The following is a 14,248-nucleotide window of genomic DNA, read 5'->3' as shown; positions in this document are numbered from 1 at the left end:
AAAGAAGATGGTACAAAAATTACAAAAAATATATATGGATGAGAGCTGAGGATAAAAATGTTCAGCTTCTAGGAACTATAAGAAGTTCAATTTTGAATTGACTGCCTTTTATGATTTCCGTGACAGCTGGTGGAAGTGTGTATTGTTTGTTTCACTGCCTCGGGAAATTTATTTTGATAAATGTTGATACTTCCTTCTATTGATCCACAGTCCTAGGCTCTTAATGTAATTTCCCTCTTCTTTGTGGTGTACGTGTTAATTATTGGAAAACATCCTGAACTTTGTAATTGTTTCATGGAACAATGAATTTATATATACATGGTTGCTGGGTTCTGTAATTTACCAGGTAGGTGAATTTATTTTAGATACATATAAACTTTATTTATCTTCACAAATATGAAACAAAATATGTGAACTGATATAAACTGTTGGCCTGGTTGTTAGTATGCAGGGGGTCTTAATAAACTCCATGTTATTATTGCCTTAATGGAATGAAGTAAAGATTATGTTTAGTATTCACCTTGTGTGTTTTGTGTTTGTCCATCCGTCTAAGTTTTCGGAGCATCTCCCAGCCACCATTGGCGTTCGCTATAAACATCAGACATGGTATATGTAGATAAATCATGAAAAAGCAATGTGTTATGTCTAAAATAAACTCATTGTAACCTCCTATGACCTGTTGTAGGTTTTCCAAGTTATACTCAGATCTACACGACACGATCAGTAAGGCGGATTCAGACAGTGACCTAGCCTGGTGGTCTCAGAAGAGCGGTGCTGACATGCCCATGAATTGGCCCACATTTGAGGTACGGACCATGTCTTTTTGTGATGTATCCTACAACTTTACATTTATCTCACATTGACCACCTCTTCAATAATTTGTATTTCTAGCCATGATTTTGTCTGTATAAGGTAATGCAGCTCCTAAAGTTAGAAATTTGAAAATAAAAATGCTTCATATATATTTGGTAGAACTATACTGAAATAAATATGAAAAATAAAAGATAATAATTTTACCCAAATTGTGAAGAAGAAAACGTCAAAAATATAACGGAGCTAGTTTTAGCCCCAATCCCTGCTTGTAAGTCAGTATTTAGGTTCTATCAAGAATGAGATATGTAGTGAATTAGTTTCTCACCATAAATTGACATGATTTATAAGGTCCAATTTGAGAGAAAAAGACTATTTCATACCTGTTTGTGAAAGGAATATTCCATTCTTGAGATTATGATCAGAGTAGATCCATTAGTGGAGTATTGGGTATAACTCCAATTTATAACCCTGCAAGTGGAATTCTCTATCTTTAACTCAATCACTCCTAAAGTCACATTTGAACCTAACTCTTTCATCCCTAAAGTCCCTTTTGAACCTGACCAAATCAATGACTGGGTAAGACGAGTTTTGATATGAAAGGGTGAAAAAGTAAACACATATACATGTATTACTGATGATTCTGTGTACAGGAATACTCTCCCGACCTGGCAAACATATCCAAGAAGGAGAAGAAGTCGCAGCTTGGCGGGGACGGAATCACGATCACCAGTATACGTCACAAGGGTGATGTGTACCAACCCTCAACCGACACCAACTCTTTCAACAATTCGTCGCCCCGAACATCTCGCACCTCCAACACCTCCAACACCCACAGTGATACCCACAACGATACCTACCAACCCGTGCCCTCACAGCAAGAATCCAGCTACAGCAGCAATGTGGTGGAGACGAGGGCCGAGGTGGACGTCAGCAGGTCAGTACTGAAGTGTGGTGGTGGACTCGAAAATGTGATGGGTGGGGGGAAATCAATTGTTTTAAATTAAGGGTTACCTATATACTGGACAGGTGTCAAGGGATTTCGAAGGAAATGGTAATGGTCATGGATGGACAAAAAGGAAAAACTGAAATTTTAAGACTTGGGTGTCATCTGTTATGTCGGGTTGAGTTGGAAGTGTGATTGTTGAATGGGTGGATGGGAAATTTCTTGTTTTGAGTTAAGGGTTAAGCATTGGACAGGTAGTGGGGAGACTGCGAAAAATTATAATTTTTATGGGTAGAAAGTAAGAAAAACGTTTTTTTTGGACCTGGGAGTTAGGTATTTTTAATTCACTAATAGATGTGAACTAATGTAAACAAATTTGTTTTAAGCACACGCACTTTGGAGGGCTTTTTACTTAGTGTACAATGAGAAACTTCAATAAGCAGTACATTATCTAAAGCGTGATGGTGCTAATATAAATTTCAAAAAAAAAGAAAAATCATTTGAATCATTTTAATAGGAGTTACTTGTTTCCACAATTGGGCATCATTTAACCCTTTCACCACTGTAGACTATAATGGACTCACCCAGATAAATGTATAGTAGAGTCTACTAGTGCAAGCCAAGTAAAACATTTGTGTGACAGAGGTAGAGCAACATTGTTAATATATGAACAAAGGGAGATAACTCTTAAACAAAGTTGACTGGCTTTACAAAATTGAGTTATTTTTGCAGTCCGTTTGACTTTTGGAGTCAGATACCAATGTATGTATATTGGATTCTGTATTTGTGTGGTTAGTGAAACTATACAGTTTTTGGTTTAATGATTTTATTTATTCATTTTAATGAAACCGTTTTGTAGTGGTGTTGTATTTCACTCCTGTCAGATATTGTTTTACTGTTGTAGTATGGTAATGTTATTTTTTCCTTACAGGGATTTCGTTTTTAGGCACAATTTTGATAATTATGTTCTTTAAACCGTCTTGTATATTATTATTTTTATTTTTAAACAATCAATATTTTTTCGAAATGTCTTCATTAATTTCGATGTACAAAACACCTGTGCAATGACAATTTCTCGCTTCCAATCTACCAGGAAAAAGTCTTATGACGAGAAATTAAATCCGTTTGGTTCAGATGATGATGATGACACAGACTTGGGAGGAGATCGGCTCTCAAGTAAAACACCAACCAAACAAACGTAACCAGTTTAGACCTGTATTTGTATATATTGCATCAGGGCATTGTTTAGAATGGGCTTGTTATCTTCTGTTGAACCTCCCACTCTTAGTTATATTATTATTATTATTATTGCATTTTGTGAATGTTTTCAGTAATTTAATTGGAATGTTTAATTAAGGTTTGCATATTATTTATATATGAACTTCAAATTTTCAGTACATGACTACATGTAATACTGAAAGAAAGCATTGCTACAAGTTAACACATCAAAAAAATCAGAAAATGGAAAAACAAAATATAGATCCCTAGCTTTAGGCACTATGTTGATACAGTATCAACAGGCCTACCAGAAGCTGTAGTAGTATGATGAGGTTTAGCTGGTCCATTCACCCCTAAAGTCACATTTGAACCTTACCAAATCAATGACTGGGCAGGTCCAGTATAAAATTGTAGGGGTGAGTTCAAGGATAACGTTTTGCTGAATATTGAAAGAAGTTCATCTGTGAATATATATATAAAGCATTTTTATTTATTTGCGAATGTTCATCTTTTTAGTGAATGTTAATTGCATTTTTGATTTAGTTTTTGCACAGAAGACAAAATGTTGATCGCGTTTTAATGAGAAGAGTCGAAAGATACTTTTCTTTTAAAAAAACCCTGATTCAACTGCAAAAGTGAGTTTGGTAGCTGTCATTGATTGTTCCAAACATTGATGTTCAAGTTCACAGACATAAGTCTGGTAAAAAAAAAATGAAATTTTTGATGAAGATAATATTTCCAGAAATGTCCAGGAAATGTATCATACAGCAATGTAAACTCTGAAATGACCGATGAGTTCCTCTTGAAATCTACTGACCTCTTTGTTATTGACCAATCAGTAAACATGTTGTCTTTTGTCCATAAGAATGGTGTAACATATGGCTACGAACAAACTGTGGATTCTAGTTATAACGAGCATAAATAACTATAATCATACCATGATGTTAACGTTTCCAATATTTTGGGAGTTCATGAAATAACCACCAAAACTACTGTATGCATACCCTATTCCAAACCCAGTACAAGTCTAACAAAACAACAGTACTTGACAGTACTTGTGAAATTGTCTTATTGATAATATTTTCAGGGGCATGCCACTTTGTATTGAAGGGGAATCATTTTGCATAAATAAAATGCAATTTTCGAAGATAATTTCTTTTCTCTATAAATTTTCAATTTGCAAGTTTGATTGCTGGTTATTTTTGACTCCTTAAATGATAATGACGATATTCTTCCTTTGCCTGTCAGCCATTCTACCATTATCTTAGAAAACCGACTTACTTTAATGAATATTAGGACCTAGCTGACATTGTGTATCGCAGTAGGATCCGGTTATATTGCCATCATTTATTCAGTAGATATACAGTGTTTTATTGGGTTAGGCAATGGTTTATAATGTTACAAAAGGATTAATGAGAGACTTTTTAGAGTTATTTTTTCTTGATTTGAGAGACCCAATCGTCCAAAGCGACAATAAAAAGAATGGCATTATAAGGTGGTTTTACTATGTAGCCATGCCTAGAAGATGTAAATATGTTCCCATTACATACTGTTAACCCTTTAAACACTGTAGACTATAATGGACTCATCCAGATCAATGCATGGTAGAGTCTACTAAAGTTTCATAGGGGTGAAAGGGTTAAGAACATAGATCACATATCACATTGTCTTAAAGATAACATATTTATGTATTTATTCTTCTTCAGAGCATTTCAGTCATATAGCCTAATTAAATTTGTGGATCCCTTTTTTTCACAAAAATATATTACAAAAATCTGCTTACCTAAAACCCCACTGTATTGAATTTCTACATTTTTATCTGTAATCACTGTTACACTATATACATCGTTTATTCCCGTAATTCTTTGTATTGCCATAAACTCTATTTACACTCCTATGTATTTTGTCCACAGATTTCTAGAACATTCTCATTTACATGTATGCGATACACTACCATAATTGCTACAATAACGACTTCAATTAGAACTTATGTACACTTTCTGTAACAGTTCAGTAGAAATATAAGATATTATGATGTAGTAATTAAGAAACCTATTTGATACCTATGTTTTACCGGTAATAAGCCCACCCCCTTTATATCAATTTTACAGATAGAGTTCATATCTGGAACCAAACTTATTCATCCTCCATGTCATTGTAATTAAATATTACAGGGTTATATTGAAATTTCTTTAAAAATTGAAGTCTTTATGGTGAATTCACACAGTTATCTGTCCATATGTTCTTTGTTTTACATCACACGCATTCATATACCAGTTTAATAAGTGATGATTTACTAAAGCTTGCTCTGAGATGTACAACATCTGTGCAGTAGTGTTGAGAATCACTTCAAAATTCAAGATCAGTCGTCAATATTTCTCAAACGATCGAAGATTGATCATTGATCGATCATAAAATAAAAGGGAAATAAATTGAGAGGCATTCACCAAAATGGGTATAATGTGATGAATAATTTTGTTAAGACCTAGTTTTTGGCAGGATTTGTTTTGATCAGAGTTTATGGTAAAACTTGACTTGAGTTAAGGTTAAACTGTTTGTTAAGTCAGTCATAGTCAAAGATAAAATTATTTATCATTGATTAGATTGATTTATTGAAACAACACTACTGCACAGTTATTTCAAGACCCTGTGGATTGGACACCCTAGACCTTGCAGTGGACTGTGGCTGTTTGAGAATTTTAAGCACTTTTTGTATTTGAACAGACTCTTCAGCATCAAGATGTGATTAATTGCTTTTCTTCTTCATTTATTCAAAAGAATGATGTTATGACGATGCTAAACTGTAACCCCTATCTTAGTACTAATTAACTAACTTAGGTTATGCTGTCCATGCATGGGCATATGATCACAAGTAACAATGTTAGGTAGTATTACATCTAAGATTTAATGTCTAGTTCAGGCCTTGAATAACTGTTTGGATCTATTCCTGCATGAGTACTACAATTTCCTGATTTCTGACCTCCGATATAGCATATTAGATCACCACTATACATGGTATGATGTATTTTAATATGCATTAATTATGATACTTACCGAACTATTTGACAAACAATGGTTATACATTAATTATTTCTGTCTGTATACAATTTTCAGAATGTTTTTGCTTGCGTAATATAGACAACATGCTATTGATAAATTTGAGTTAGTATTTGACTTTTTTGTTGAACAAGGACCTTGTCCAGCTTCAGTTGACTTTTTTGTTGAACAAGGACCTTGTCCAGCTTCAGTTGCTACTGTCAGCTTCTGGATCACTCAACTCTGTAGTATATGCTTCTGAAGTTGGTGTAATTACTCCTGTGATACTGTCTTTAACTCATTCACCCCTGAAGACACATTTGAATTCTTCCAATTCAAACGAATAGTCCATTATGAAATTTCATTTACTTTATACTTTATTCACATTGCCATCAGTCTGAATCTTTGAGATGCTGTATTCACATTACCATCAGATTAAATCTTTGAGATACTTTATTCACATTACCATCAGTCTAAATATTTGAGATGCTTTATTCACATTGCCATCAGTCTAAATCTTTGAGATACTTTATTCACATTACCATCAGTCTAAATATTTGAGATACTTTATTCACATCTTTGAGATGTTTTATTCACATTACCATCAGTGTAAATCTTTTATGTGTTTGTTTCCCTTTATCAGCGTCCCGGAGCAGGTGAGGTTAGAGACTGCGAGCACACCTAACCCCTTTGAGGATGAGGAAGACGGTGCAGAATGTCATATAGAAATGGAGGTTCTGTACGACTACATACCGAAGTCTGAGGATGACGACGAACTCACCCTGACATTAGGTTGGTACGATCCTATATGAATCACAAAAAAACTTTTTTGAAAAACACCATGTCTGTGAAAGCAGTGCATCAAATATATCATCACATTTAATTTTCAAGGATTATTCCCACCTTCTTTATCATAATTTTTCATACAAACCTAAGGCCATTGCTTGAGGCCTAATTGAACCAGGGGTCCAGATTGGAATGCCCATGTAAGGCTGTTCAGAAGGAGGAGAATCCCTCCAGAAGCTGTAGAATTTTAAGCATGAAAATATTAGGGGGTGGGAGGCAACTCTCCCTTTGCCCGAACCCCACCAACATCAATAAAAAAGGGAGATAACTTCCTAACAAAAATAACAAGTTTATTATGTAAGATGATATAGAGCATTAAGTTGGTTTTATGGCAGAGATCTTTCTCAACCCCAGTGAAATGATTTTGTGATTTCTGTCCAGGTGAGAAATTTATCAAGATCAAGATGGAGGATGAGCTTGGATGGTGTAAGGGGAGAAAACTAAACGGTTGTGAAGGTCTCTTCCCCGCACAGTATGCTAGAGAGTTGTCGTAACGCGGGACGTGGACAGGGACGTACGCCCCACAGATCACAACAGTACATACTCTTACGGATCCGTGGGTACTCATTCAGGACAAATAGAGCTGATATATCAACAGAAACAGCACAAAGAGACAATGAGAAATGAAGACAGTTTTATGCAAGATTCATGGACGTCACATCACCGATACCTGTGCTGACTGCAGCTCCTTTCCAATGTCAGAGATCACAGTTGTCTGTGAAATACACACAAGCTCACAAAATTATAACGAATCCCTGCAGTACATTTCCTCCCCAATAGTTTTTTGTTGCAACAACAATGCCTTATAATGATAAATATTCACAAATTATCCAAAATTTTGTGTCCTCTTAAATTTCCATGAATAAACAAGTACTCATTTAAGTTACAGAAAAAGGATATGGAATATGTAATTTAGGCACAGATTTGTTGATGTATTTGAAACTAAAAATGTCCCTTCTTACTAGAAATTTCCCCCCATTAGTTTATAGTTTATAATCTGAAAATTTCAGTTTCAGAATTATGTCAAATTTCTAGATTAGTTTTAATACTAGGAAATTTGTTATTTGAAATTACGTGACGATACATTGCTTCATTAATTCCTGCACAAAGTGGTTTTATCATTGGTGATGAAAGGATTGATTGTTTCCAACGTAGCTCGTTAGCAGAGCACTGACTTTGAATGGGCTTGATTGTGTTGAAACGTCCAGAATTCCAGGGTTAATTAAGATTATCAGATTTCAATAAAGTTATTGAGGTTCCGTAGGTCAGGTATTTTCAATATTCAAATCTGAGATGTCCCTAGATATAATTGGAACAACTATAGTCCAGTCATTCGCTTCATTTAGAAGGAAAGACCTCGGGTTCTAAGTGGCTGTTGGGGGTCAAAATGTAAATTCACTCAAATTTAAGACTTGTCCAAGTAAAATTTCTTGTGAATTCTACAAGAATGTTTTTAATAAAATAATGGTTAAATACATTTCTTTTCATTTCCTCAATCAGAAGGTTTTGAATGAAGTAAATTCTAACAAGTACAGATGTTTCTGAATATTATTTATAAACTTTTATCATTTATTATCTCATCCCTGGTTCATCTTTAATCAAAAAGAGTTTACTCGTAGTTAGACAAGTAAGACATCCATGTGCATAAATTTCATGGAAAAAACAACTGACTCCTGTGGAGTATGTTAAGAAATGACAAAGAAACGAATTAAAAAGACTTTGCATGAGTAAATTTGTTGTAATGCTGTTCCACAAGTGATGGCACTGCCGTACTAAAGATTTGATAGGTTGATGTTTATCATGCACTTAACTTGACCGGTAAAAACATTTTCTGAAAATGTGCTATTCCAGCTTTGCCCTAAAGGGAGTTTATAGTTCTTTTTGACATTTCTTCAATTTCTAGATGAAAAGATACATTTTGTGTTTAAAGTTTTTTCATAATATATGCAAGACCAAAAAATTGAAAAATAGTCAACAGCGTATTTTACCACAAATTGAAATACAATGTACTTCATGATGTTCATATTTGATAAACTTTTTTTTATATAATGATATATAAGGGGAGATAATTCAGCTTCCAGTTGGAATGAGTCCTAGCAAATGTAATAATACTCATTTATCTTCAATGTTCATCTGACTTGTGACCATTCCATGTTACATTTATAAAAAAAGATCTGTATCTGTGTGTTGAGGATTGTTAATGTTGGTGAGTTCTAACTAGTGTTTAGCGAGGTACTTAATTAGTATAGAGATGATAGCACTGTCCCAGCCATGTACCCTCTATCGCCATGTGATTCCTTTAATAGTAAACCCTTGCACTTTCAAAATTTACAACAATGGTTATAAGATAATTTCACTTGTGTGTGTCTATAACTTTGCGTACAACATATCTGGGTGCCACGGTATTTACATTTATGTTATGCAGAGAGAGAAAAACATTCTGAGCAATAGAGGGTACATGTTGATAGCTGGTCACCGTATTGTAATGGTAATGAACGAAACCGTGATAAAATAGTGTTGAAAATCTATGTTTGATATATGAAATAGATAGTGATATAGATACTTTTGTATCATTATATAAATCGATATATAAGTAGGTATATTAGTAATATTGTTGTTAGATACGTACACACCCAATGTATTAGAATCTTGCCAAAGTGTAATTTTGAAAGAAAGACATTTCTGATCCCAATTTTTTTTAATCAAAATCAAATATTTTGTTTCATTGGAATTGAAGGAAGGGAAACTAGCTGGTAAAAGTAACTAAGAGTGGCTAAACTTGAAAAGATGAACTGTTCAACTGTATATAGTCATAAGTAAATATTGATTTGAATATCTGTATATCATATCAACGTTAGTATTCCTTCTACCTCTCAACACCAATATACCATATGTGTACCCATTGCACCACTGTATGTCACATCCTGTATGTAAGCATTCTGTAAAAACTATTTTATCATTTCAAATTTTGATGGCTTTTCACCCTGGGCTGGCACCAGGAGTTATCTCCCTTCAAAAAAGTATCAGAAAATAGTTAACAATGCTTGAGGTTATGTGGAGTTTTGATTAAATTCAGATTTAATTGATTTAAGAATTCATATTACAATTTTAATGTAGATGTATCTACATGCTACGTATATCCACAGCACAATGATGATCACAAGTGTTTTTCACCCTGTAACAGAGAAGTCTATTTTGTAGATAGTCATACCGTATTTTTCTATAGCATATTTAATGTCAAGCTGTTGTTCTATAGTCACAAAACTTTGTGATGTACTAAATATGGAAGCTTAACTAATTAAACACTATTTTGTTGTCATTGAATTTATTCTAAAGGATATTTGGACTGTTAACAAAAATCATAATATGGAAAAAGAAACTGTTATGGAAAGGATCACTTAAACTTTTTCACCAGAAATTTCATGATCTGTGATAATGGGATTGAGATCATATTGTTTAGGCAGGCTTTCTCAGTGTTTTTTAACATAAAAAATGGAAGATTACTTTAAAATGGAAGATTACTTTTCAAAACTTCAGCAAGGCATTCCATATAGGGAAGTTTAAGTTAAAGAAATAATCTTAGTTGAACCCTTTCACCCATATGTAACTTTAGTAGACACTACCATGTATTGATCTGGATGAGTCTATTTTGGTCTATAGTGGTGAAAGGGTTAGAAATTTTGAGAAACCGAAGCCTGACATCCTGATGTTGAACACTTGGTCAAAGTTCTTTGTACATAATGCATCATAACACCTGTCCAGCTGTCTTACAGGACAGCGCAGAAGTATTTCATTGTAAAGGATAAGAATGAAGACTGCTTTATAAGCGATCAGACATATCCTTCCTCAGTGGGGAGACAGTTGAGAGATTTGTGCACAATTTTACAATTTTTAATTTGTAGTTTTGTAAACATTTATTTTCTTTGAATTATGTGGAAGAGGTACTGAGATTTGTTATACAAAACAGAGTGCTACAAAATTTTGAAAATTACTGGTTTGTTTTTTAAAACATCAAAAAGTGTTTAGTATCAGAAATTGTCTACGCAACTGTTTCCTCGGTAGATATTATCATTTGGCATAAGACCTGATTTAATAATTCGAGGTTCTTATATACCGCTTTATCACAACCTAGTTCGTAGGTCGTCTCAAAGCTGTTCACAAATTATTTTCCGTGAATTAATGATGAATTGTTTTCCGAAGAACCAAAGGACATAAGAATCTCAAATTACTCAGGTTAGCATAGAGCTGAAAATGATCCATTATTTCAAATTTCAAAAAATATTTTCAAAAAGTAACATTTTATAGTTATTATGCAAAGAATCCATTTAAAACTTATTCTGAAAGTTTTTTCTGGTATGCAAAGTATTTACGAATTTTGAAGCAGAATTTTGCAAAAATGAATTGAAGAGAACATGTGATTTAATGGTGATACCATACGAGGATACCAGTGGCATGTAACTATGTTAAGTTTGTATACCGATACCTTTTGCAAATAAGGGGGAAAAAACCTAGTGCACTGATATGGTAGTGCATCCAGCCTTTTTTTCTCATTTGCGATAGGTAACTGTAATTTGTGTAAATGAGCGAATGGATTATTGGCTTATTTGATGGGATGTAAATGTGTGTACACTCTTTCCTAAAATGAGGCCCATAAATAGTAAATTATTACATACCCTGTATTCTCTATATGGATTTGTTAGTGGACGTCATTGTTACTTAACCCTTCCACCCCTATGTAACTGTCGTAGACTCTACCATGCATTGATATGGATGAGTCCATGATGGTCTATGGTGGTGAAAGGGCCCCTTAGGGGTAATGCCTTAAAGGAGTCACAATAGTAAAACTAGTGATATACAGAGTTTGTACATCAGACTCGAATTGTTTGAAGAAACTTTTCTCATCGATACAGGTAAAATTTGTTCATGTATTTCTGTTGTTTCATAGTTAGATTTGTCAAAGGTATCAAGGAAGGCGTAATTCATTTAGACGTATTAATACATGTTTTATGATATCGATAGATAAAACAAACCTATTAAAAGATGAACATTTTCAAAAAGTAAGCTTTTTATGGGCATCGTAACCCAAAAACTGGATTTAGTAAAATCTTGAATGTGGAGAGCAAAAAATATAAAAAATTGGTATTAAACCTTGTGGATGACAAAAGAAGAGAAAAAAAGGAGGTTATGAATATGATCCGGAATATGGTGAGATGATTAAAAAACGTTTATAGTGCTAATCTACTTAATGGCTGATGGACTTGTCAACAGTTTTGAGTAACTTACATGGTAGATAAATGCTTGTAAGTCTAGATTTACCATTGATTGGCTAGGTCTGGACACAGTGACACACTCATCTTAAAGACCTGAATGTCATGTTTATCAGCCTAGAGTCCTATCAGAATTGTTACTACAAATTGTTACACTAATTATTTTTCTTACAAAATACTTACATAATTACCTTTACAGACACATGTAGAAGTGATGTAATTACGTGTGTCCCTCCAGGTATTACATAGAATGGGGTTATTGTGAAATATGTAGAATTACATTATAATTAGTTACATAATGAACAGCTTGCGTCAAAAACTTTCGTACTTGTTATTTGGTTCTGATTTCTTTATTGTGAATTTGTAGCATGTTCCTGTTGGCCAAACTTTATGAAGTTTTTTGTTGCTTTTAGGATAAATGTCGCACAGATGTGGCGAAGTCTCACCTTTAAAACATGTGTTCATTGTGCATTGACTGTGCTCTGTGGGAGTTGTCTAAAAATGGCAGATCAAATATTACCTCTAAGTCCGGAGATAATTTGATATTGACGATGCGGTGTCATGCTGTTGTCTCAGGGTATCTGATACAACCTGTACTGAAACCCATTTGTAAGATTAATTGGTATGGAGTAAAAATTCTACAAAATAGTTTATATATGCAGGTTAAATAACATTGCTTATCGCAACAATCGATGCCTGTGTAAATCTAAAGAATTCCAAAGAAGCTCAAAGCTTGCATGTTGTAGAAAAGTTCTAGATTTTTTTTTCATATATATTCTGTAAATAATTATATTGAGAGTTATCTCCCCTTCAAGGTTGCGATGAATATTTTGCTTCGCAGTGTAACATACAAATTTTGATGTTGGATGGTGTTTGAAGCTGATCAGTCATATTTTCAATTAATGACGAAATTGTTGAAACTATTTAAGTCAAGAAATTTCACAAACACTTCATTCACATTTCAAAGATTAAGAAATTAAAACAAATTTAATTGTGTTCCATATTAGTTTACTATGTTTATTGTCGGAAAATTTGTATGGTGCTTGGCATTAGTTAAGCTAGATAAACTATTTGGCCAGATAACAGTACCAATTTATAAAGTATGTTATTAGGCAGAAGATGATGTAAATGTTAAATTTATTAGCTATATACATGTATATGTGCTACAATTTTGTATAAGAATGGCTTTGTTGGCGGAATGAGCAAGTGCCCCCTAGTGCGGATATTGGCTGAAGGTCTTGTTCACACGGGGATAGATGTGGAGGAATTTCTACTTGTTACTATTGTAAAGATTGTTACCCATGTATGCAATATTATCGTTGTTCCATGTATATTGTAAATTGTCCTGCAAGTTACCCATTTACTTGTTGTTATGGAGAATATATTGTTGCAAATTACTTAGAATTGTGTGTAGCGGACACCCTGTACTAATATACATGTATATCATCATTTATATATATATATAAGGGGAAAAGATTGTTCAGTTATTTATTCAAATACGAATATATTCCATGCATTATTGGCAATAAAGAATACTAATGATATTTTCTTTTGTGACTTTTTTCAAAAGACATTTGAGATGTCTTCCGTCTTTTAATGCGTCTGTGCCTCAATTAAAAAACCTGTTTTAGGCATAATGATAAAACTTGGTATGAATGATACCTTTGGTCCTAAGTTGTGTCGAAAACTTATTGAAAATTCAGATTTAGGTCATTCATCAATTGTAGTTGACAGCATACCTGAAATTCCACCATGGACCATTCCGCAACCTTACGTAAATTTAGTATTGCATATAAATGATAAATCTAAAAATCCCCCCGTTCATCTGTAAGTGTCCTTCCCATACTCTTCAATATATCGACGGATCTAAGGTCGAGTAGAAAGTTGTTGGTAATACATCTTCTCATCGATTACCTAATAATGCGTCTATTTTCTTAGCTGAAGCAATTGCAATTTATCTAGCGTTAGATCAAGTTGAAAACAAACAAAATCAAAAGAGCAATTATCTGCTCGTGCTCGTTAACACTATTACAAAGTATTAAACCTCCATACAAAACATTAACCTTCGTATTGACAGGGTTTAGATGTATTTTTGGTGTAGGCGTTGGTGCAAAGACGTTCTTTG

At 33.7% G+C, this 14,248-nt stretch overlaps 1 protein-coding gene across 3 annotated transcripts in view; it reads left to right on the top strand.

Annotated features, from left to right (window-relative positions):
* LOC110448455 (protein kinase C and casein kinase substrate in neurons protein 2-like) overlaps positions 1-13,667 on the top strand; it is a 53,788-nt gene extending 40,121 nt beyond the window's left edge. For 2 of the 3 annotated variants that reach the window (XM_021494713.1, XM_021494712.1), the window contains 5 exons: positions 686-806; positions 1,464-1,747; positions 2,850-2,954; positions 6,654-6,802; positions 7,238-13,667. In XM_021494713.1, the coding sequence (XP_021350388.1) occupies positions 686-806; positions 1,464-1,747; positions 2,850-2,954; positions 6,654-6,802; positions 7,238-7,350 (772 nt within the window). In that variant the 3' untranslated portion in view covers positions 7,351-13,667. The remainder of the gene's footprint in view (positions 1-685; positions 807-1,463; positions 1,748-2,849; positions 2,955-6,653; positions 6,803-7,237) is intronic. The other variant, XM_021494714.1, reaches the window with a different exon arrangement.
* The last annotated feature ends 581 nt before the right edge of the window (positions 13,668-14,248 follow it).

This window comes from Mizuhopecten yessoensis, unplaced genomic scaffold, assembly GCF_002113885.1.
Source record: "Mizuhopecten yessoensis strain PY_sf001 unplaced genomic scaffold, ASM211388v2 scaffold4033, whole genome shotgun sequence".
NCBI classification, from domain to species: domain Eukaryota; kingdom Metazoa; phylum Mollusca; class Bivalvia; order Pectinida; family Pectinidae; genus Mizuhopecten; species Mizuhopecten yessoensis.
This window is presented reverse-complemented; position numbering and strand designations above follow the sequence as displayed.